We start from the raw sequence: 19,193 nt of genomic DNA on the forward strand, positions 1-19,193 counted from the left end.
CTTTTCGACCCCTTTCTTTTCTTTCCACCTCTTGTTTATTTCGTGATGATATTGCTGCATTATCTCACCCCTGTTGATCTGTCTTGTGTGTCTGTATCTGGTGAGAAGTTGCTCTGATATATACCCCAGTTTCCTTGCATAGCCCTTGGTTTGCCTCGTGGATGCAGATGGGATTTTGAACGTGTGGGCATATGGGACGGGATTATAACGACTGCATGAATCTTCTTATTTTTTGTTACCTTCCCCTTTCCGCCCATCTCTTGTTTTGTCTTTGTTTGCTGTTGATAGACGTGTCGAGCCTGAAGACGGGGGCGGGGTTCGGCTTGCTTATCCTTATGAGCGTTGCTTCTTATCTTCCTTTGGCCTGGAAAAGCGTGGCATTCGGTTTCGGGTAAAAGGATCTTGTGGATGGATGGGACGGGTCGGTTGTTGGCGGGATTGATGGGCCGCGCCATTCTTGGTTGCTGTCTCATCCTGCTTACGAGGTTTTCTTTTCCCTCTGCACCTATTAGTAATGACAGGGGATGATGGGTGGTTTGTGCCTGGTGGAAATATGTGGGGGTGGGTGGTGGATGTTTGGATGAGATGGGATGGAGTTACGCAGACTCTAAAAGCGTGTCATAGGAATGTGAAAATTACTTCTAGAGTTCGTTCTGTATATTCGGTGGTGTAATATGTCTAGTTACACTCTAATTCTATGTTCGCTCGTATGTTCAATCAAGTAGATCTGACGTACTGGTCCAGACGACCTGCACCCTGTCTGGACCACACGGCACACCTCACCTACTCACTCATCCATTCGCGCCGTCCCAGTCGCCGACACGCTCTTACTCTGCGGGTCATGCACGACGAGATTCACAGGGCGTTCGGGTTCCTCCGCATTCCCGGTACCAATCTGAACCTGCTCCGTCGACGACCCACTGCGGATGACGGGGCGGCCAATCTGGAAGACAGCCGGCTGGGGAGGCTCTCGCTCCGACGCGCGCTTGCGGCCGCGGGTGACACTCACGTCCGGGTCACGGGTGGCGGTGCTGTGGGTGTGGGGGACGTTGCCGATAGCGATGGACTCCGCGTCGACGGTGGTAGAGCTGGCGCTGAGGGCGTTGGAGATGGTGCGGGGCAGATGGTAACCCGCCTTGACGAGGGGGATGGACAGGCCGTGGACGACGATGGAGCAGATGACGAGGAACCAGACGATGACGTCGACGGCCTCCGAGACGCGGCGGGCGTCCTCGCGGGTTTGGCCGCCTTCGACGGTGATGGTGCGGAGGAATTCGCGGGTGACGGAGAGGTAGAAGATGGCACCGACGCCGATGGGGCCGAAGAAGCCCACGAAGGCGGCGTGGTAGAGGTTCTCGATCTGCGGGATGTACTTGTGCATGGCGAGGATGATGGGCATGCGGCGGACGAGCAGGATGAGCACGCCGACGAAGATGAGGCGGTAGATGGGGATGATCTCGTTGTGCAGGAAGGCGGACCAGGGGCACACGGCGCCGAACCACATGAAGACTGCCAGGTTGAGGAGCATGTCAATGGTAGGTTGGAGGGAGTCGTCCATTGTTTCTAGGCGAAACCAGTCGCTGTGCTGATGGTTAGTAAGGAGGGGGTTAAGAGGGTGGGGGTGAGGGCGTACTCTTGGGTGAAGACGTTACCGGCAACGAAACAGGCGAGAAGATCGTCTGTCCCGATCATGCCGCAGGTGCCTAGGATGAAGAGCTGCGGGAGTCAGTGAGGTGCACGGAGGAGAATATGATACTGGGGGCGAAGGACGTTGCATACCGCTAGAGCGATGGCAAAGACTAGGAAGCTCTCCCGGTCAACGTAGCGCTTCTCCTCGGCCCAGTGTAACATCTCTCTCGAGATCCAGCCCACCGTCGCACCGTAGACGACGCTCAGAATGACGGTGTAGACCCAGGTCTCGTAGAACCAGAGACCGATGGCCTTTCCGGCCCCGCCGTCGTACCCGGCCCCGCCCATGCCGGTGTACTGGAGGAGGTAGAGGCCGAAGAAGAGAAACGGGTAGCCGAGGCCGTCGTTGGCGCCGGACTCGGCGACGATGATTCTCTGCAAGGGGCGGGGGACGTTCTTGTCGGCGAATTTGCCCTTGACGATGGAGTTGGACAGCACCGGGTCGGTGGGGGTGACGCAGGCGCCGACCACGAGGGCGTGGAGAAACTGGAAGTTCGGGACCAAGGCCCAGATGATCAGGCTACTACAGAGCCACATGGCGGCCATTCCGGGCCCCAGCAGCAGGGACAGGCTCTTCCATTCTAGCTGGAGATAGCGCTTGGGGAGCTGGACTCCGGCGAGGACTAGCTGGACACCCAAGACGAGTCTGGTGAAATACAGGGTGATTTCTTCCAAATTCTTGTCGGAATTGAGCGCGTATTCCTGGGGACGGATGAAATTTGCTGCATGCGGGGAGAAGACGATGCCCGCCAACAATGAGATCACTGAGTTGCGTTAGCGAGCGGTCTGCGACTTGGCAATCGCACTGCCAATGTAATCGGGGATGGGAACGAACGGGCTTCCGACAGATAGAATCGCTCCTTGAACAGGTAGGAGACGAGGCCAAAAACTGAGATGAAGCCGCCCAGCGTCGCACAGACGATGTTGAAGTTGATTAGGGAGAGGGTCGGCATGTTGTCCCTTGCTCTTGGCTGTGGGACAGATCTCTCCTTTGGTCGGTACGCTGCAGGATGCCTAGAATGCCTAGAATGCCAAGTTGATGCCAAGTAGAGACAGACTCGATCCAATAAAGGAGAATTGAAGCAGTTCCAGCACGTGTTATTCAATCATAGTATAGAGGAGTCGGCGGGTGGGAATTGCGGTCATCTGAAGAGGGGGTCTTCAGCGCGAACTCGGGACGATAGGGCGACGGGATGGTCTCAACCTCGTGGAATCGAGACGAGATGTCTGAGAGGGAAGCCGGTGGGCTAAAGTGACGATCCAAGTGAGGGTCAACAGAGAGGGTCGGTGGTGAAAGAGGGGAAAGAGAAGAAGCAACGAAGCTGAACTGGCGACGAGAGAAAACTTCCCCGGAGAGTCCCCCGCCAATCACGGGATGGCGCCTAATGCGGTAATCCTCCACCATTCTGTAGATAACTGTACATGCGGTACTATATCGATTTTAGACATTATACTAGCTATCTAGGCTATCAGAGCAATCTGGCTACATACAAGTCCAGTCGTTGTATTTCCCGTTGCGGTTGTCATATCCATATCATCCATACAATGTACTCCGTCATAGCCATCGGCGTCAACAAGGAAGATGCAGAAGAAACACGACTACACATACGAACGTGACATGAAAAAGGAAAGAAACGCCCTAAAAGTCCTCGTCGAATGTATCATCCGGGATATCCTTGGTGGCCTCCAAGGCCGCTGCGCGTTCGGACACCCCTTGCTGGGCACCGTTCACAGCTAGACGGTCGGCCGCTACGTTGCCCGGGTCGTCGTTATGTCCCTTGACCCATTGGAAGAGTGTCTTCACCTTGAGTTCTTCTCGCTCCTCAATCTTGCTGAGGATCGCCTCAATCAGGTCTTTGTTTTCCACCATCTTGTTGCCCGCCGTCATCCAGTTGTTCCGTCGCCATCTGACGAACCACACCGTCACACAGTTGATGGCATATTGACTGTCCGTAAAGATGGTAACATCGCGATGTCGCGGGGCGATATCCAGAGCCCGGAGAATGGCGGTGAGTTCCGCGCGTTGGTTGGTCTGCCGACTTCCTCTCAGAGGCTCGGAGACGTTCCTGCTGGGACGCTCGTGTCAGTAATGAGCTGGACTCGACAATACACCATCACGCCCACATCGTATCAGGGCAGGAACACCAACCTTGAATCTTCCGGACCAAAATACACCCCCACCCCCGCGGCGGCCAGCGCCTTACCGTTCTTCAGTGAACTCCCATCCGTGTAGATGTGCAACATGCCCGGCGGCCCGGCCGTCTTCGTTTTTGTCACCGTCTTCTGCTCCTTCAGTTTGTACACCACCTTCCCGGTGGTCGGATCCAGCAGGAGATTAGGATCGAACCCATCCTCTGCACCGGGGGGCAAAGGACCTTCACCCGGTTCCAGCGGAGCGCCCTGTTCGTTGCGGGGGACCTCCGTCTGCAACCCTGGCGCCCCGGCGAACGTGGCAGCGGGCGTCGCACCCCCCTTCACAAACGCTTCCGCCTCCTGCCGCGTAGCAAACTTCTTATACCGAGGGCGCGGAAAACCCTTGATCTGCTCTTGGGCCTTGGCCCAGTCCGTGTAGACGCCGGGGACCCGCCCGCGCTGGATGCCGTAGAAACGGGAGGGCTCTGAATTCGTGGGAGTGGAGGGCGTGGGACGCTTAGCACCGGTGAGGAAGGCGTTCGCTTCTTCGAAGGTCGGAAAGGCCTGGACTGTAAGGGGTTGTGTTAGCCAGCGTAGCGTTGCGATGGGGAGAGCGCGTCGCGCGGAGGGAGAGGAAGAGGGGAGAGGATTGGGGTCGGCCGGGTTCCTTACACACGGCGCCTTTGTACCCGGTGATCTGGGCCAAGCAGTCGCGCCATTCATGGTACACGCCCGGCTGGTAACCGGCCTTCACTGCGTAGTATTTGGCCGTCGAACCCCGCTTGCGTTTCGTGCCGGCGGTGGACGCGGGCGATGGTTTTGACGCTGGCGCGGGCGTCGGAGAGGGGGTGGTTTCGTTCATGGTGTCGCGGAGTGGGCTAGGGACGGTTGAGGATGAAGTCGACGGATTGTGCTGGAGGAACCGGAGGCTTGGGGAGGACGAGAGGGGTGAACAAGATGCAGTTGGCGCGGTGGACGTCGTAGGGATGGCTCGGATGAGAGGTCTCGGGGCGCCGCTCCAGGTGGAACTCGGCCGTCCCAACGTCGGAGGTAGGCGGCGGATGAATCGATAGAGACCCGTGGTGAGAGGATAGTAAGTGCAAACTTCTCGTGAAGGAGTTGGAGATGTGGGAGGGGAGAAGCTCGAGAGAGGAATTTTGCTGAGGGTGAAACAAAGAGGGGAGAAGAGAAGATGGGCTGGTGAGGGGTTCGATTATAAACATACGGTACTGTCCACTACAAGATTTCTATCTTTCTACACATGATTCATTAATATAGGATTCTGCTCGAATCGATTTAACAAATTGAGCTGATATTATGGTGGGTATGTCATGTTCGCTAGTTCGGACATGAGGCTCGCGCAATATATTCTTTGTAGCGGTACCTGTAGATATAGAAAAGAGAACGCATACTTTGCGTCTCGCCGGCCAGCGACTCTGAAGGGCTGTAACAACTGCATACTGGATATGCGAGACCTCGTCCTCGAGCACTGTATCATGACCTTTAGTATTGTGTTAAGTCTCGCTGAGTATATACTGTAGAATCTTGCAAAATGATCACTTCTTCGCACTCCGATCCCGTCTCAATTCCACCCCAGCTTGCATCCTCCTCGCATTCTCCCTCGCATCCAGGATCAAGAACGCTGGGTTCCAAACACACAGCACCAAGCTCGCAATGAACATCAATGCTGCGTCGAGAATAATCTCATACAAATCGTGCGCAAACAGATACCCCCGCCACCCATTCATCAACTCCATGCTCCGATACACACCGCGCGCCACCATATACGTAACCGCCATCATTAATGATAGCGAGATCCGCCGCAGGGCGTGATTCCGGGCAATCGGGACGAGGCCATGGTAAATCACGTATTCGAGCGAGGTAGCAAAGACACAGGTCGAGACAGTTGCCAGATGATTTCGGCCACCAGGGAGGGGCGATAGCCGAAGGGAGTGGGATTATTCGGGTTATAGGGGAGACGATCGGGAGTTTCCATCGCAGACTTCAGATAGAGAGCAGTATATGGAAGGAATATCAAGTCGGTTGACTGTATCTGTCAGAGAATGCAAGTGGTGTAGATGATGATGCTGACGGGGGATGGCACTAGAATCATAATCACTTTCTTATTAAATGTCAGCCTAGAACAATCTAAGAACGGCAGATGTTGGGAGAACGTGGCCGAGATGAGATACATGCCACTATCTCAGTATACTCCTCCATCGTGTCAGTTGCATCCGTACCGACAACAAAGCCATGATATTCCTCTGCCTCCATGGAATGCGAACCTACTTAGTGAGCACTAAACCAGAAAAAGTAGAAAAATCAAGTAGTATACATGTTCAATGAAAAGTACACAGCTAGATGTCACTAGTATCTGCTCCTACTCCACCAACACATCTAGATCAGGGAGAAACACAACAATCGACTCACTAGGCACGGAAGGCACAGAGCACAACGCTCTGGATGGCGACATTTGGAGAATCGTCCAGAATGATCACCTCTTGTGAGGGCTTCTGAGAACTCCTCCCAACGTCTCCTCCAACTGACCATATCATTCGTACCTCACCTCTGGCTTCACGATCAGACAGTTCCTGATGGCACGCCTACGCCCAAGCTATACAGGTGAGCCATTCCTCACTCACCACACAACTCATACACTAACCTACATCAGAACAGCAGACTATCCTCGACGCAGTTGGAAACACCCTCCCCAGAGAGATCCTAGACCTGATCTGCGCATATCCCCCACGCCCCCTGTACGGCAGCTTCGATCTGACCCGAGAACTACACGTCGCCTGTCTGACCGACAACCTGGACCGAGTCACCGATCTGTTACGCCTGGGAGCCGACCGCGAGTCCGTCAACCACGCGGGACTCAGCGCCCTCGACGTCGCCGACTTTCTGTACCGCGTCGAAGTGGTCAAGCGACTCATGGCGGACGTGGACATTGAGCGAGCCGGGGTGATGCAGCTGCTGTACGCCATTCAACGAGGACATTCGACGGTTGTGCAGGCACTACTGGAGATGGGAGTGAAGGAACACATGGATGAGGATCTATTTCGCGGCGTGTTCTTGATTGCGTGCTCGTTCGGCAGTACGTTCGTCGTCGATGCTCTTCTCAAATATGGACCAGGGATCAGCGTCTCGCCCTTCGAGAACATGTTCGTGCAGGTTGCGATGGCTACGAAGAACGTTGCGGTTGCGGCGCGTGTGCGGGAGATTGCTGAGGAGGAGAGATGGCGCATTGCTGCGGAGGCTGAGGTTTGTCAAAGTCGTTACTCTTGTTACTGTCAGTGCTGACCTGGTTTAGAAATATATGCTTCCTGAGGTGGACAATATTGCAGATCTGTTTTCCGACTTCTTGGACAATGTGGAAGCGATGAGCTCTGAAGATGTCTCTCGGGGGAAGAAGCCCGATAATACTCTGTTGCATGACGAGGGGCTGCAATGTGTATAACATGCTCCAGATTCATGGGAAACCAAGATACATAACTCGGATCATTGCGTTGGCTCTCCACATTATGTGCAAAAGTACCGTACCTCTTGGTGTGCATCCACTGCGTATTGTACGATGGCGTCTTGACCACCTGCAACTACCATCACCACAATCGCCCAACGCGGCGACTTCGTCCATTAAGAGTAAGACGATATGCGCCGGCGTGATGCCACGATTACTATCCTCCACTTCCGAGTGGGGGTGACAGGGATTGCGTATGTCTTAAGACTGTTTCTTACACCGTGCAACATCTTGGCCGAACCGGCCATGCAGACGCCACTAATTTGGAATTGGGTGCATTAGTGTGGTCTATATACCCCGATTCAGACGCCAGGTCTGACCCCCCTCCATCAAGTTCAGCTCGACACATCATGGCCGTGCTAACAGGCGATCCCAGCAGTCTGCTGGCTGTAGCGGTAGGCCTTGTAAGTAGAAACTACCCCCAAATGACACGCTGCCCTAACACCGTCCCAGGTAATCGTGCACATCACAGCCAAAGCCCTCTACAACATCTTCTTCCACCCCTTGCGGTCCTTCCCAGGGCCGCCCAGCCATGCCGCCTTTCGCTTCCCATACTGCTACAAGCTCCTCCGGGGCACCTTCCCCTTCGACATGCTCTCGCTGCATAGACAGTACGGCGACGTGGTTCGTGTAGCCCCGAACGAGCTCGCCTTCTCGCACCCCGACGCCTGGCGCGACATCATGGGCCACCGCATCGACGGCAGCGATGAGATGGGCAAATGGGACCAGTTCTACCGCGCGGTACCGCAGACGCCGACGAGCATCGTCAGCGCCGACCGCACCGAGCACGGCGCACTGCGTCGCCAGCTCTCGCACGGGTTCTCAGAGCGGGCGATGCGCGCGCAGGACCCTCTCATCACGGGGTATGTCGACTTGCTGATTCAACGGCTCCATGAGAACTGTCGCGGCGGGGCGCAGACGGTGGATATGACGGCGTGGTATAACTTTACGACGTTTGATATTATCGGCGATCTGGCGTTCGGGCAGCCGTTTGGGTGCTTGGAGAAGTCCGAGTATCATCCGTTTGTCCCGCTGTTGTTCAAGTCGTCGAGGATGGGGAGTGTGGTGTTCTCGCTGTCGTTTTACCCGATGCTGAAAAAGCTTGTTTTTGCGATGATCCCGAAGTCGCTGATTCAGTTATTTGAGGATCATCGGCAGGTGTCGATTGAAAAGCTGCGTGAGCGGATGAAACTGGAAGTGGAGAGACATGATCTTATCGAGGGGCTGCTGAGGAAGAAAGATGACCTGGTTTGTCTTGGATGGAGTGTGTAGGCTGTGGCTAATGGGCGTATAGGACTTGGATATGGACCACCTCGAGGCGAACGCCAACGTCTTGTTGATCGCGGGATCGGAGACGACCGCTACGCTGCTCTCCGGAGTGACGTACCTTCTTCTGATGAATCCGGAAGCCCTGTCGCGATTAACAGAGGAGGTCCGCGATGCATTCAACAGCGAGGCCGAGATCGATATGCAGTCTGTCAGTCGGCTTCCCTATATGCTCGCCTGTCTCGACGAGGCACTGCGGATGTATCCCCCCGTGCCAAACGGACTACCGCGAGTGGTCCCGAAGAATGGGGCGCAGATTGCTGGAAAATTCGTCGAGGAAGGTGTAGGTGCATCCTATGCTGGTTGTTCGCATGGAAGCTCACGGTATACAGACACCTGTTGCGATACACCACTGGGCCTCGTACCACAACGAAAAGTACTTTGCCGACCCGTTCAATTTCCACCCGGAACGCTTTCTTGGTGACGAGCGGTTCGCAAATGATCGGTTTGACATTCTGCAGCCGTTCCATGTTGGGCCGCGCAATTGCTTGGGGCGGAAGTGAGTATGAAGTCATCTGGTTCAGGGGTGACGCTGACTTTGCTAGTCTCGCGTATACAGAGATGCGGTTGATCCTTGCCCGCGTGATCTACAATTTTGATATGAAGCTCGCTGACGACAGTACGGACTGGCTGAAGCGACAGAAGGTGTGGTTCTTTTGGAATAGACCAGCCCTGAACGTGTATTTGACTCCGGTGAAAAGATAGCTGGACATAGATGGGGTTTAGGGACTGGAAGAAGGGAGACTTGATCTTTGAATATGTGATTAGACTGAGTTGATCTATCAGACAGAAGAAACCCAGACAGAAATATTATATCTCGTAACGAGATAAAACTTCACCTAGAGTTCCTGTCTGTGATGTAGTCAAGTGGCCTGGCCTACAAGGACCTTGTATATAGGTATACATGCTTGTTTACTCAGTAAACAGGCATCGGAACACCATTAAACTCGTAATGCCAGGTATCGATGGACTTCTGGTCATATTCACACTGCATCACACCTCCCTTCCACTTCGGTCGAAGGGGCCAGGCGCAGATCTGACGGTTCTCTCCAACATGCTCTCCCTGGAGGACCGTCGCATTGAGTGTCACCGGCTTCTCCCCCTTCTCGACCCAGTTGATCAGAACCTGCAAGTTCGTCTGCGGAAAAGGCCCATTCGGCATGTACGAGTTCGTAGCGCAGTGACCAGCCCCGGGAACGAGATAAAGCCGGTACCAATCCTTGAGTGCCTTCGCGCCATCCTGATACGACAGGTGGGGATACATGGTGCTTCGCACAGCCTCCCAGTACCGCACCGACGACCCGGCCGGGATCCCCGGGTCTTCTTCCCCGTGGAAATGAAGGACCTTGCCACCGGCTTCGTGGAATAGCGTCAGATCCGGCCAGTCCGTCTGCAGTGTCGACCCGTACTCCTGCATGCCGCTAATCATCCACGACTTGAGCGTGTCATATGTCACGCCGTCCAGATTCGTCGGGGCGGTGCCGGTCTTGTCGACCAGCAGCGCGAGGTACTTGGCGCCCAGCGAGTACACCGCGGGCTCCCACTTGCCCGTGGAGTTGTTGTACTGCGTCAACACGGTGTCGAAGGACGCCGCAATCTGATACGGGAGGTACACGCGGCGCCCCTGCGAATCATGTAAGCCGTCAACCACCTTCCTCGCCACGTCCACCGCCTCGGCGGCCACCGTGCCCTTCTGCTCTGGCGTGGCAGCAGACGCAGCGCAGTGGTACGGCTTGCCGACGACAGAGGCAAAGTCGAAATGCAACCGACACAGATCCGTACGGGCGACGACCCCGTCGGCCAGCCCGTCCAGCGCGTCGCACGCCGCGATGGTCTCGTTCAGGATCTTCTGCATCTCACACGGCGGCGGCGCATAGCCCAGCGTCTGCATGGCGACGGTGGCATACAGCAGCTGGACCTGCTGGAACGACCACCGGAACGCGGGCGCCCCCACCGCCACGCCATCGAACTGGTCCGCATACCGCTGCACCTGGCTCCAGCCCTCGCGGCCGCCCTCCGAGCACCCCTGGTAGTAGCTGTACAGCTTAGTGGTGTCGGCCATATTGAAGAAATTTCGCGTGAACTGCTTCCCGATCTGCCCGAGCTCTCGGTGCGCCCGGTATGCGAGCATGTACAGCGTGTCGTAGTTCAGCGTGCCGTTCGCGAGCAGCATGACTGCGTCTGACTGCACGGAAAACCCCCCGAACCCGCCGTCCGTGATGCCGGCCACCGCGCCATACATGACGCCGCCAGGAAGCAACTGCCCTCCTTTATTGATGGCGTAGCCGCCGCCGCCGGTGGAGAGGTACCGGTTCTGGAACTGGGATGGCTCCGGGAGCCAGTACTGGACGAGAACGCGGTCGTCTCGGCCGTTGTGCGAGTATGCCAGGGTGACGTTGCAGTATGAGAAGGTGGCTGCCGGGAAGAAGTAGCCATTCGCGGGCGTGGAGGCGTTGTAGACGATGTTGGTGGTGACCGAGGACGGGTCGAGCGTGATGCCTTGGAGGAAATTGGAGGCTGGGAGTTTCGACCGGGCGTATGCCGCTGTACAGACGTCCTCGAGGCTGGTGGCCATTGCTATGCATGCGTAGGAAACGGCGGCAATGGCCATTGCCCGGAGGCTGCGACCCGGTACGCGCATCATGAGGGGGATGCGAGAAGGATTGTCTACCCCTGTAGCTGGGAGGCATTGAGGAGGAATTATATACCCGCTGCATCGCGGGCCCACGGCGAAATCCCGCACTCGCAGACTACAGTGCCTATCCTCGAAGAGGAAGTAGAGCTCGCATATCTGAAGCACCCCACAGACCTAAGCTTCTCCGGGGTGGAGCTCCGCGGGGCCTGGCTCTAGCCCCACATATTCCCCCACAATCCATTACCCCGGATTTTGATGCGGAGATATACTCCTATCTCATCGTAGCAGTGTACGACATAGGGTTTCTTGTGACGGTATAAAGTGAATTGAGAACCTTTCTTGAAAGGACAAAAATCCACAACAGACAAGCCCTAAGGTATGATGCCAAATTTGCCCTCGGTACATGCGTTCTTAACACCCCCCTTTCAATTCTTCAAACCATACAACGTGTGTATAGCATTCTTAGCCAGAACTTCAACAAGTGTATATCAAATTCTTTCCACCCCCCGGTTTTCCGTATACAGATCATCCCCGTTCTAGGACGGCTCAAGGCCAATAAAATACCGAGGGGCTGTGTTTCTCCCTTTTGTACTCATCACCTGGACCAGAACGGACTTCGCATTCTTGACCAGCCGTTAGAGATGGGGTACAGACCGCCACAGTCCACTGCGAAATCGAGGGAAGAGAGTCAAGCTCCTCGTAAATTTCTTACCATGTGCCATCGTGGAGCACAATAAAAGTAAGCGTCACAATGGTCAGTGTCTGTCGATAGTGCCGTAAAAGCCTTAGCAAGTCCTATGTCCAGGGATTGGAGGCCGACGAGTTGCTGGAAGATATCGGGGAAATAGTATCCAAATCCCTCCACATAATCGACAACATCTTCATCAGATGATGTACATATGGGGCATAGGTTGCCGATTATGAGTTTCCGGATCCGGTGGCCATGCCCAGCCTTGACGATTTTACTTAGGTCATACAGTGGCATAGTAGGGGAAACCCCTCTGCCGATGGTAGCATTGAAGTATCGAAAGAGGAGACGTGTACCGGCGCGGTTAAAATCCTTGTTAACAAGGCGCAGATTCCTGAGCAACTGAGGGCTGAATTTGACTCCACGATCCACTGCAGCATAGAGGATCACCTGTGCAGTGCACATCGTCAGAGGATGGACAGGGTGGCGGATTTGGGTGTTATCTTACCTCTTCAAAGATCTCCTGAGGGAGAAGCGCGATGGGGAATGGAGATGTATTCATCTTGTTCGCTGCGTATGCGTACAATCTTTGGAACAGGTGCAAGAATAGAATAGACCCCACTATTGGGAAAAGGACTGTTGGTATAGTAGTTGTGAACTGAAAGAATGAGCCTATGGGAGATGCTGTGAACGAGCGTCCGGTACAGCCAAAAGAGTGTGTTGGGGTTTGCGGTGTAGAGACGAGTTCAACTGGAAGTAGCTGGCAAAAATACTTGTAGGATATAGGTAGACATCTCTCTAGGTATGCCTTTTATTAGATCATTATGAAGGTTTATGACTGGAACTAGACGTTGTTTATGCTTCTAGCATCATCATTGGATCATGGACGAAACAACCAAATATGCCACGGTTCGGTCATAGTATTGGAGCAAGCAAGCGCCGGACTTCTCCTTGAGAAGAATCACTTTTGAAAGTTCATATAAGAGCAAATCCAGCGCTGTAGACTCGTGTAGTATTCCTTCCAACCACCTACTGTCGACAGTGATATCCGAAGTTTAGTTTTTAGAGCAACGTCATTGTGACCCAGACGATATGCCTACAATAAGGCCAGCGTAGGTAATGTTTCCACATATTGCTCGTCATAAATTTACCCAAAGCCCACAGGATTTCCTATACCACACACTTACTGTTAAGCACCATACTTGCACCTACAATGCCTGAGCAATGGGAGCCACCATCTCTCCCAGGTGCAAATAAACCTACCACATCGACGACTGGAACTCCCGCGAATGGCGAACAGCATGGCGCCAACTCGTCAAGGATACCCCCAAAATCATCGATGCCGCTAAAATCCTCTTGTCCGGACGCCCAGGCGAAGACCCGACAGTACATGTCGAAAAAGGGATTTACATCAATGGCGACGGCGGTGAGGCTGAAGAACCTCTTCGGATCGAGCCAGGCATCACTGATTGGAGCTTTGAGACGCGTGGAAATCCGTATGATGCCATCGTTGCCTGTATTCTGTTGAGAGCGCAGTCCCTTGCTCCGGGACAGTTTAAGCTACGGTAAGGAGTCTTTTCCTGGTTGGGTGGCAAGCTAAGTGTGTGGTTCGAACAGGGAGTGGCCGAAGTATTGGGCGTTGCGCGTGGCTTGTATCTAACCGTGTGGCCGGACGAGTTTTTGAACAGCCCGTTGGAGGCTGGGATATGGAGAAGGAATGGTGCTTAGAGTGTTGAATCTATGAGAATTGGCAAGGAAGCAATACGAGTACTCTGTGGCTGTTTTGTTCTCACGGAACACGTCGATCTGAAATGCTGAGCTAGTGATAGACAATCTGTTCTGGCGCGATCCTTCCATTGACATAGATCAGGACTATGCGTACGCTCGTGGGAACCTGAGCTAACTGAGCTAGAAGCTTTGACTAGTATCCCACTAAAGCCAAAAGACGGGAGATGTCTTGGGAATAGCAATACGGTCTTATAGTTTGACGATGTCAATTACGAATAAACAAATTCAAAAGTATAGAGCAATAGCTACTGGAGCTGTGCTGGGGGCTTAATCAAAAACGACAGAATATTTGGCATTGTATGTACATTTTATCCTAGCTCATATACACCGAGGTCAACCGATTATACACTCCTTGCTCCACATACCTACCCATCCCGCAAAGTGTGTTCCCCTGAAAAAGTCTAAGATCCAAGCCTCATGGACACTTTACTCAGGCTCCCCATTGATGGGAAAGGCGGCGTGGCAGGCCTGCTCCGCGTAGAGACCATCCGAAATATCCTGGCAGGTAGCCCCATTCTCCCCAATCATGTATGCACCGTTGGCATAATTGATGGTGAAGCTGGGGGCACCCACGTCGAAGTTGACTTGCGAGATTGCGATGTCATAAGGAAGGCCAATGTCATTGATCCAATAAGTCACTCCGCAGTCATTTCCCTCATCGTCGGGCGAATAGATTCCGATGGGGATGCAGTCATTGTTGTAGACGATAAAGGCCGTGTTGCCCGCAACGCCCTCTAACGGGTTGTCTCCATCAAATGTGGGAACGGACACCTCACTGACGTCCAATGCAAAGGTCCAGCTATCCGGGCCCATGGTCTGGCAGAGGGAGGTTCTGGTTTCAGGCTCGGTCATCGGCTCCGTCAGGGTGTTGTGGAGGTCACAGTCGGCGCTGACGAGGCCGGAGAGGCCGCAGAAGGCCAGGAGGGATGCAAGCTTGAGGGTTTGAGAGATCATGATGATTGAGTAGAAGAGGTATTGAAGCTGGTAGAGTTTGATATCTTGATGATGATGATGGGGAGGTGACTTCAGCGAAGATTCTACCCTTTATATAGGCCACAGCAACCCCTGATGTAGACATCATTCTGTAATCGAGGACATACCACCTGTTGATCAGTCTGCCTACGCAGCTCCTTTCTGCACAACAAGAGCGTATATTGTTGGACTTGTATACAAGTTGATTGGAACGCATATTCCTCACCCCAGGCAAGGCGTTCTGGCCTCCCCAAGGGAGTTGAGATCATCCACCGGGCATACCCGACAAGGTCATCCGAAGCTCCTGTCGACTCCCCAACACAATATTGATGCCAAACTTGCCTGAAGAATGTGGGGGTTTTCTCCGCCATTGGCTTGCGGTGAGATACCAAGAACCAACACTGCCATCTTTTGGGGGCGGTTTGCCTGGGCGTTGCTTTTCTTCCTTCCGCCCTGGCTGCCAAGTCCACCGCCAAGCATCAGGATGCATATCCCGGCAAAAGGAATTGGGATCGGAGTAGCATCATCCAGAATAGGCGGTGGTGTCTGCGTCCTCGTCACCAGGACCGGGAACAGCCGTCTCAGCCACGTCGTGTTGGCCATTCAGGTAGCACACGTGCTGGCGTTCAGACGTCATCTTGTTAATATGACTTCTTGAGCTCATGGTTGCTAGAATGTCTCCAAGGTCTCTATAGCGTTGGTTGCCAACACCGCTTGAGAATCGGCATCTCATTAGTCCACCGGGAGAACTGTATCTGAAGCTGCCTGAAGGCATTCAGTCTTGAAGTGGCGAAACCACGGGAGACGGCATAGGAAGGATGAGACTAACCCTAGCGTAAGGTCAGGCGCTTTTCGGTTGTTCGTAGACCACCTTCTTGCTTGTGTTAGGCGCATTCCAGCTGTTCAAAGAAGTTCCCAGCCGGGTGTCGATGTTGACCAGGTCTCTTTACAGAGGATATATCGGAGAGCTGAATGGTGTATTGCCCTGGACCATCTATACACCATTTGACGCGTATGAAGTGATCGGGGGCGAATCGTTTACAATAAGCTACACGGAATCCTTGAAAAAAAACAGGACATAATTTCTTACGACGGCCATCTGGACGGTCTATACACAGAAGGCTACAGGGGATCACCAGCAACCCAAGCTGTGGCAAAGCCCTGCCCCGACTCCTGCAATAACGAATTCCATTCGTCCCGGGCCATTGTGGGAATTGTCTCGGACACCCAACTAGGATCCTCGTGCTCGGCGGACGTGTTGTCTCCGGCGTAGTCATCCAGACCCAGCAGGTTCAGCAACGAACCCGGCAAAGATGAGGTCTCACTGGACGCCATCGGTATCAGCGGCTCGGATGCCGGTTCTTGCGTGGCCTTGACGAAGAGCTGGGTTACTACATGCGCCCCGGACGCGGCCATATAGCTGACGCCAGCGAGCATCTGCAGCCGACGGAGCGCCTGCTCTGCCGCCTGAAGGGCCCTGTGGCGCGTCAAGCGTCCCGCTTTAACGCCCAAAAGCACAGTGCTTTCCTCCGCATGGCCAAAGATGCAGTCCCCGTGACAGCAGAGACCGAGAAGCAGCACTGCAGCCTCAAAGGTGTTGAATATGATGGCGGCAAAGCGTGTATGGGAGCCGCCAAACATGGTGTGCAGTGCTGTTACGGCCTCCAGAACCTTGAGGGCTGCCAGAGCTAGCCGCCTTTTCTGCGACTGCAGTAGCACCTGTTTATACGGGGCGAGGCGGGCGATCTGGGCGGACTTGAGCAGCAGCAGCGGCCGGAAGTTCCAACAGATACTATCGAAGATGGCAATGTGCAGGAGCTGTCGCTGCATCGGTAGCTTGGGCAGATCAGCGTCCCACTGGGTATCGGGCTCGATCGCAAACGCAGGGGACAGCGTGGGCAGATATTCCGCGCAGAACCTATCGTATCTCTGCTCACCCTCCAAGGGGTCATAGTCGATCTTTCGCCGCGGCCCGAAGCTTCGCCAGAATCGACCCAGCTGTACTTGCATCAGCCGCTCCGTGAAGACGTCCGGTGCATTGGGGTCGGTGCCGATATCTGGTGCGAGACGCAACCGGGGAAGAGCATTCGCCACCAGGTCGTCAGGCAGAAACGGGACCCGATCTAGCTGCCGGGACAGATGACTGTCTAGGACGTAAAGACTGCAGAGCGTCCTCCGCTCTATCTCCTTTTCCAAGTTCTGTGCGCCATCCATGGTCGGAAGATGCGCATCAGCGTGAATGCCCGCTTTCTGTGCCGCGCGACTGGACACGGCAAGACCCTCCCAGAATCGGTCGGTTCGGCCCTCGCACGAGAACTTGAGGGCAAGAAAGAGGGTGTGCTGAACACGTACCAGCGAACCTTTCCAATCCAAAGCCAGGCAGGCCTGCGCGAGGCTGTCGCCTACATCGCTGCACGTATTGCGGATGTCAGTGAGGGAGACCCCGCCGATACTGTCCACCGTGTGCGAAGGAGATGGGAGAAAGTGAGCTGCATATACACTAACGCGGAGGATCAGAACGGCAAACTCGACGTCGCGCACAGGCAACGGTTGCTTTTTGGTCCACCATAGCTGATACTGTGCCAAGAAGCTGGGGGCATGGATGACCTGCTTCATCCTGATGGCAGGCTGGATTAGCGAATCCTCGCTTCGGCCGTTGACGGTTCAGAAAGCGCATACCAATTCAACTCATATACGAAGTACTGCACGAGGAAATTAAGCACTGGACGTTGGGGCATTCGGCCGAGATCGCGCTCAATGCTCTGGAAGAGACTGGTTGATGTACTTGCTTCGCTGCCATGGCTGTCACTATGACTCCCAACGCCCCACTATACGACGAGACTCGGTTAGTTGGGCCAATACCAGCGGTATCCACGGGAAGTGCAATCTGACGAAGCCTTACCCGCTGGAGCAACGCCATCGTGTTGCAGGAGCTATCCTCGAAGTAGCCGAACGACTGGGCTAGGGCGGAGTGGCCGCTGCATGAGTCCGTTTTGGCCTCGCCCGGAACGATACAACACGGTTCATTGGGCTCGTAGAGGTATGCTTGATCACTGGATGGCTGTATCGCCCCTATCGGGCGACCCTGCCTCTCATTTCCAGTGGGCCGAGTCCGGGAGGACAATAGCTCCGGCGGAGAGGGACTATACAGACACTCCTCCGGTCTTCGACGACGGGTACAATGATTACATGGATATTGTCGGTTACACTGTTCGCCGCAAGGTGAGCGGGATGAACGCGAGGATGAACACAGTATTAGCCACTCTTTCGGCTCCGATGGCTCCTCTTTTCACGTACCTTTTGTTTTCGCGTGTAGCAAGGAACACAGGTGGTAACCCGACGTCTTCGGCCGCCAGGATGCATGATTGAAGGGGATCCTTTCTACTCCATTCGAAAATCACAAAGCAGATGACGACCGGCGGTGATAAGATGTGGGAATTATGAACCGTGCCACACCCGCCGGCTACGGACTAGGGTCATTCCGCAGCTCACAAAGAGAGCGGGACTGACTAGGATGCCCGGCGAGGGCCAATCCAGTTGCGGAAGAACCACCCGAAGGAACGCTAAATGCTTATGCATCAAGACGACCATGGGCACAGACGTGAATGAACACCCTAGGGAAGACTGAGAGCCGAAGAAGAACTTGAAGGTGCCTTTTTGCACACAAGTTTGTTTGATAAACGAGAATCCGTCCGACCCGGGCGGTGATTGTCTTGTCTACATACAGTTAACGCCGGCCGAAAGCGTACAGGACGTTAGATGTGGTTTGGTGACTGGATGAAGAATAGGATATCGGGCTGGTTGAGTGGACAATGCTGCCTTGAAAAGCTAGTGGATGACAACCTCATATAGCGACGATATTCCCTTTGTAAACCTGGGAACGCTTCATTGTAGTGATAGAAAGAAGAACAGCTTCGTCACATACATCAACCAAATGCGTCCATTCTGACTTTCTTTCTCTCAACGCTTGTGTTTTGTTCATGCTTCACGGCGTACTCTGTTGACCAGCAACACCATGACTGTCCAAACGCCAGGAGAATTCCGGCCGATCACCATCGGCGGGATAGGTCAGTTTTGAGGAACCCACGGTGGTGATGGCAACTAGGATAGTGGCTAACCCAGGCAACAGGTTGTCGATTCCTGCCTGCGTGCGAGATATTCCCGGACTATGAGACTTCCTCAGGGAGCAACGAGATGTGCGGAGAGAGTTCACTGAGCCTCGATTCCCGGCCAAGGGCTTCTATCATCCCATCGGGGACCGTCCAGGGACGGCGGTGGCCAGCAGTGGATTTCTTCTCGAGGAGGGCCCTTTGTTCTTTGACCCAGCTCTCTGCGGCATCACCTATCTCGAGGCGGAGACTCTCGATGCGTCTCAGCAGAAGCTGCTCGAGGTTGACAGTTGGGAACTAGTACTCCGGATTGGAGACGTCCTAATTTGTCATGAA

General features: G+C 54.4%; 7 protein-coding genes across 7 annotated transcripts; 1 reads left to right on the forward strand and 6 right to left on the reverse strand.

The window, feature by feature from the left end:
• Window positions 1-787: 787 nt before the first annotated feature.
• Window positions 788-2,642, reverse strand: ATEG_02648 (putative Na/H antiporter; the record flags this gene model as incomplete). Its single annotated transcript, XM_001211826.1, has 4 exons — window positions 788-1,580; window positions 1,634-1,716; window positions 1,780-2,453; window positions 2,525-2,642. The coding sequence occupies 4 exons, from the start codon at window positions 2,640-2,642 to the stop codon at window positions 788-790; spliced, it is 1,668 nt and encodes a 555-aa protein (XP_001211826.1).
• Window positions 2,643-3,328: 686 nt separating this feature from the next.
• Window positions 3,329-4,684, reverse strand: ATEG_02649 (RNA-DNA hybrid ribonuclease; the record flags this gene model as incomplete). The annotated part of the gene is made up of 3 exons (XM_001211827.1): window positions 3,329-3,758; window positions 3,839-4,391; window positions 4,495-4,684. The coding sequence occupies 3 exons, from the start codon at window positions 4,682-4,684 to the stop codon at window positions 3,329-3,331; spliced, it is 1,173 nt and encodes a 390-aa protein (XP_001211827.1).
• A 1,732-nt stretch (window positions 4,685-6,416) lies between these two features.
• Window positions 6,417-8,611, forward strand: ATEG_02650 (uncharacterized protein; the record flags this gene model as incomplete). The annotated part of the gene is made up of 6 exons (XM_001211828.1): window positions 6,417-6,444; window positions 6,494-7,083; window positions 7,133-7,271; window positions 7,467-7,533; window positions 7,719-7,743; window positions 7,793-8,611. 6 exons carry the CDS (start codon window positions 6,417-6,419, stop codon window positions 8,609-8,611), a joined length of 1,668 nt encoding a protein of 555 aa, XP_001211828.1.
• A 970-nt stretch (window positions 8,612-9,581) lies between these two features.
• ATEG_02651 (putative tannase) lies at window positions 9,582-11,240 on the reverse strand (the record flags this gene model as incomplete). The annotated part of the gene is made up of 1 exon (XM_001211829.1): window positions 9,582-11,240. The coding sequence occupies one exon, from the start codon at window positions 11,238-11,240 to the stop codon at window positions 9,582-9,584; it is 1,659 nt and encodes a 552-aa protein (XP_001211829.1).
• A 748-nt stretch (window positions 11,241-11,988) lies between these two features.
• Window positions 11,989-12,550, reverse strand: ATEG_02652 (uncharacterized protein; the record flags this gene model as incomplete). Its single annotated transcript, XM_001211830.1, has 2 exons — window positions 11,989-12,438; window positions 12,497-12,550. 2 exons carry the CDS (start codon window positions 12,548-12,550, stop codon window positions 11,989-11,991), a joined length of 504 nt encoding a protein of 167 aa, XP_001211830.1.
• Window positions 12,551-12,860: 310 nt separating this feature from the next.
• ATEG_02653 (uncharacterized protein) lies at window positions 12,861-14,730 on the reverse strand (the record flags this gene model as incomplete). The annotated part of the gene is made up of 4 exons (XM_001211831.1): window positions 12,861-12,985; window positions 13,176-13,502; window positions 14,142-14,167; window positions 14,207-14,730. 4 exons carry the CDS (start codon window positions 14,728-14,730, stop codon window positions 12,861-12,863), a joined length of 1,002 nt encoding a protein of 333 aa, XP_001211831.1.
• A 1,140-nt stretch (window positions 14,731-15,870) lies between these two features.
• On the reverse strand, window positions 15,871-17,364 carry ATEG_02654 (fungal specific transcription factor domain-containing protein; the record flags this gene model as incomplete). The annotated part of the gene is made up of 2 exons (XM_001211832.1): window positions 15,871-17,064; window positions 17,101-17,364. The coding sequence occupies 2 exons, from the start codon at window positions 17,362-17,364 to the stop codon at window positions 15,871-15,873; spliced, it is 1,458 nt and encodes a 485-aa protein (XP_001211832.1).
• Between the last annotated feature and the right edge of the window lie 1,829 nt (window positions 17,365-19,193).

This window comes from Aspergillus terreus, genomic scaffold (genome assembly GCF_000149615.1).
Source record: "Aspergillus terreus NIH2624 scaffold_3 genomic scaffold, whole genome shotgun sequence".
In the NCBI taxonomy this organism is placed as follows: domain Eukaryota; kingdom Fungi; phylum Ascomycota; class Eurotiomycetes; order Eurotiales; family Aspergillaceae; genus Aspergillus; species Aspergillus terreus.